Raw genomic sequence first — 4054 nt, forward strand, 5'->3', positions numbered from 1 at the left:
TTTTATATTTAAGATCATCTTAAGTATACTCTTAATGTGTTTTCAACCAATCACAGAGCCGTATTAGCGTCTTAAGACAACACTTAAGATGATACTAAAATAAGAATCGACTATGAATACCGGCCTAGGTCCACGACGCAGGTGCGCATACGCGTTACGCGGAGGGACGCACCTCCGGCACCTCCACGTTGGGATAGAGCTGCTTCCTAATGTCGATGGTGTAGTCTATCATGTTCGTCTTGCTGAGGATATCGAGTTTGGCGTGCAGCAACTCGTCCTCGTCGTAAATCTGCAATGCGTATGCCTGTAGTGCGTGTAACATAACCAAAAAGCGTGGCGCCTGCGGAGCGCCTGGTCGCCGCCGCGCCGTTACCTGCTTCGCCGACAGGAACTCCAGCAGCGGGAACACCAGGTGCCGGTCCAGGTACTGGCCTATGCGGGCCGTCAGGTCGAATTTCGCCATCGCGACGCGTGCGGTTTAACGAGTTAATCAACTCGCGAACGCCTTCAGCCCCGAACACGCTCACCGCGCCGAACGAAGAGACATCTCGGCCGCAACGTGGCTCGAGGAAACTCGAAGTTAGCGGCCATTCGCGAGCCGCAGGCTCGCCACTCGCTCGCGCGCGGAGAGAAGCGAAGAAGAGTCACCGGCGGGAGGAGAGAAACGATTGAGCGACCAATCGAACTGAGGGAAAAACCTGCACACTTTTCATTGCATATCAAGTGACAATTTATTTGCAGCAACGCTGACAATTAATTTTGCGCGCGCGCGCAACAGCCGCAATTGCAGTTAATTTTCCGCGCCGCTAGGGAGTTTCACGTCGCGCGAGGTTTGTCACTCTGGTCCAAAATAGAGCGGCGACTGTTGCCCGATTTCAGTGCGGATTATCAGACGAGAGTGGAGTTATCGTCGAGGACTGCCAGGACGGTTTCAGGCATTTTCTGTCACCGAGGTGAGGGGCTCGAGTTGACAGAATGCCACCGAAAAAGGCGCCGGCACCGAGCAAGAAAGCGGAGCAAAAGAAGAAGGAGAAGGTTATCGAGGTACGAGAGTTCCAGGACGCCGTTCGCCTCTAACCAAAAAACTCCCCCCTCCCCCTCCCCGGGGGTTTCCACATGTTTCCCAAATACATATGCGAGAAACCCCCGGTTCGGTTCACGACACAATTTCTTTCTGAGCCCACTTTCTTCTTTTAAGGACAAAACGTTCGGTATAAAAAACAAGAAAGGCGCCAAGCAACAGAAGTTTATCCAGCAAGTGGAGAAGCAGGTGAAGTCGGGCGGCGTGAATCCCCGGAAACTCGAGGATCCCAATGTGAAGAAGTTGGAGAAGGAGAAGAAGCTGAAGGAGCAGAAGGAGCTGGCCCTTATCTTCAAGCCGGTTCAGATGCAGAAGATAGACAAAGGTAGCGCGTCCTGTTAGGTGACAGACAAACTTTCAGCAGGGAGATAACGCCGTGACGAAACAATTTCCGCAGGTATAGACCCCAAGTCCGTCGTGTGCGCGTTTTTCAAGCAGGGACAATGTACGAAGGGAGACAAGTGTAAATTCTCCCACGACCTGAGCATCGAGCGGAAAGCCGAGAAGCGATCTTTATATTGTGATATGAGAGACGACGACGACAAGGAGGCGGATACGATGGACAACTGGGACGAGGATAAACTGAAAGAAGTTGTAGAAAAGAAGCACGGCAGTGGCAATCGTCCAACTACTGACATTGTAAGCTGTACAAATTGTATTTACGATAGTCCAGTCTGAGGCGAGCTCTTGCTCGAGTGACGAGAGTACGAAACGAGACGCTTTCTTTCGCTAGATATGCAAACACTTCTTGGAGGCGGTAGAGAAATCAAAATACGGTTGGTTCTGGGAATGTCCATCCGGCCAAAAGTGCATCTACAGGCACGCCTTGCCTCCTGGATTCGTCTTGAAGAAGGACAAGAAGAAGGAGGACAAGAAGGATGAAATCTCTCTGGAGGATCTAATAGAAACGGAAAGGGCCAATTTAGGACCGAATCAGGTACGAAAGATAAACCGCATGCAAAGAACAAAGTATACGGATTACATTTCCCAAGTAATAAAAATGTTCAACAGACGAAGATAACGCTGGAGACGTTTCTGGCTTGGAAGAAGAGGAAGTTGAAAGAGAAAGAGGAGCAGGCGATCAAGGACGAGGAGAAGAAGAGAAGCGATTATAAAGCCGGACGCCAAGTCGGCATATCGGGGAGAGAAATGTTTTATTTCAATCCAGAGCTCGCGGCGGGAGATGGTAAGGTTTCAGTTGCAGCTCGCGAGAATTTTTCGTAGAATTTATTACTTAATTCGCCCCTAAATACGGACGTCATTTAAAGGTATCGACGAAGGAGACGAAGCAATATCTAGTTACGTTCGCGAAGAAGATGATTCGGAGGATGAAGAGTACAGGGAACTCGATACGGATCGTCTCGCCTTCGAAGCTAGCGAAATCGATTCTAACGGTATCACGGTGGCGGCTGCAGATCGATTAAAGTCCAACAGTGCTACCGATCACAATAGAGATTCCACAGGTTGCAATCGTATCAATTAACCATAGCGCGTTTATAGACCGCTAATTAAGTACTTTAACCTCAGAGGCTTATGAATCACAAGTGATTCAGATTATATCTTAGACTTACAAGTCTATATAAATTGTATGCAATCGTTATCTATAAATCAAGTCTCTCTGAATCAAGGGAAAATTCCTTAATTGGATGCGAATGATAAGTTTGATCAATTGTTGTACCATGTCGTTCGTTTAATTAACATACGCAATTTCTATTGCAGTTACTGTAGACGAGGGTGCTGTTGCCGTAGCTATTAACGAAAATCTTTTCGTGGAAGAGGACTTGGAGGGTTTGGAAGAAGAATTGGGGGACCTGGACTTGGAGGAGTAAGCCAGGTGTCCCGCACGTGTCCGTCTCCTCACCGCTGTCCCTCTTCCGTGTGTTTCATTCTTCGAATACGTATCACTCGGACAACCATTAACTGATAATCAAGTGTGACGCATTGTATATTGTATATATTGCAACGTATTTACATCAATACGGTATTTGTGTACTCGAACATGTATACCAAAAAAAAAAGCTGACATCGCGCAAGCAAGTGATACACCAGAGCTCAACTTGACACCATCACCGTCTCCGATTAAAATCAAGTTTGTCTTTTTATAATGTCAAGTTTATCCGATGATTGTCTACGAATATCAGGATGCTTAGTGTTACACATAAAATGATGTACATTATTTTTGTAATATCGACACGATGGCGTTTACGCCTGATACACAATGTCATACGAAGACTTTTCTCCCCCCTTTATTTCTAATGAAGATTTTCTAGCCGCCAGGAACGTAAGGGGGAAAAAAAAGCATTGCAGTCTAGTCAAGAAATTGCCCGGATATAACGCATCAAAATGATAGGAATATAGGAAGGTACCAAAATCCTAATAACATGATATATTCTAGATTCACAAATATATATATATATATACTTTTATGAAAATATTTTTACAAAAGTATCTTTTTCTTTAGTCTCCATAAAAAAAAGCTATTAAAATTATCGGAGCATTTTCTCGCAATAGTCACGTTATAAAAAGCTTCGAATGTAGAAAAGAATAGACGAAGACCGGCGATCGTGCTCCTTGGATGCACCCAATGGCCGCGTTTAGCGGAGAAAGTTCCAGTCTACAATAGATGATTTAAGTCCTGAGCTTAAGTCCCAGTCTACAATAGAGATTTAAGCCCTAAGCCTTAAGAAATTGACTAATCACAGTCGCGCATTCTTCTCATACTTGACCGTGATTGGCCAATTTCTTAAAGCTTAGGGCTTAAATCATCTATTGTAGACTGGGTCTAAGTCCCAGTCTACAATAGAGATTTAAGCTCTAAGCCTTAAGAAATTGACTAATCACAGTCGCGCATTCTACTCATACTTGACCGTGATTGGCCAATTTCTTAAAGCTTAGGGCTTAAATCATCTATTGTAGACTGGGACTTAAGAAATTGATCAATCACGGTCAAGTACGAGTAGAATACGCGACTGT

General features: G+C 45.5%; 2 protein-coding genes across 2 annotated transcripts; one reads left to right on the forward strand and one right to left on the reverse strand.

The window, feature by feature from the left end:
• Positions 1-85: 85 nt before the first annotated feature.
• Positions 86-561, reverse strand: LOC105569958 (eukaryotic translation initiation factor 3 subunit E-like). Its single transcript, XM_012026839.1, has 2 exons — positions 374-561; positions 86-289 (listed from the first exon to the last, which is right to left on the reverse strand). The coding sequence occupies exons 1-2, from the start codon at positions 461-463 to the stop codon at positions 155-157; spliced, it is 225 nt and encodes a 74-aa protein (XP_011882229.1). The 5' UTR covers positions 464-561; the 3' UTR covers positions 86-154.
• Positions 562-782: 221 nt separating this feature from the next.
• LOC105569966 (zinc finger CCCH domain-containing protein 15 homolog) lies at positions 783-3311 on the forward strand. Its single transcript, XM_012026852.1, has 7 exons — positions 783-1044; positions 1199-1406; positions 1479-1720; positions 1815-2018; positions 2093-2267; positions 2350-2544; positions 2801-3311. Exons 1-7 carry the CDS (start codon positions 976-978, stop codon positions 2908-2910), a joined length of 1203 nt encoding a protein of 400 aa, XP_011882242.1. The 5' UTR covers positions 783-975; the 3' UTR covers positions 2911-3311.
• The last annotated feature ends 743 nt before the right edge of the window (positions 3312-4054 follow it).

The sequence above is a fragment of the Vollenhovia emeryi genome, unplaced genomic scaffold, assembly GCF_000949405.1.
Source record: "Vollenhovia emeryi isolate VEMERY1.0 unplaced genomic scaffold, V.emery_V1.0 DF942148.1, whole genome shotgun sequence".
Classification (NCBI taxonomy): Eukaryota; Metazoa; Arthropoda; class Insecta; order Hymenoptera; family Formicidae; genus Vollenhovia; species Vollenhovia emeryi.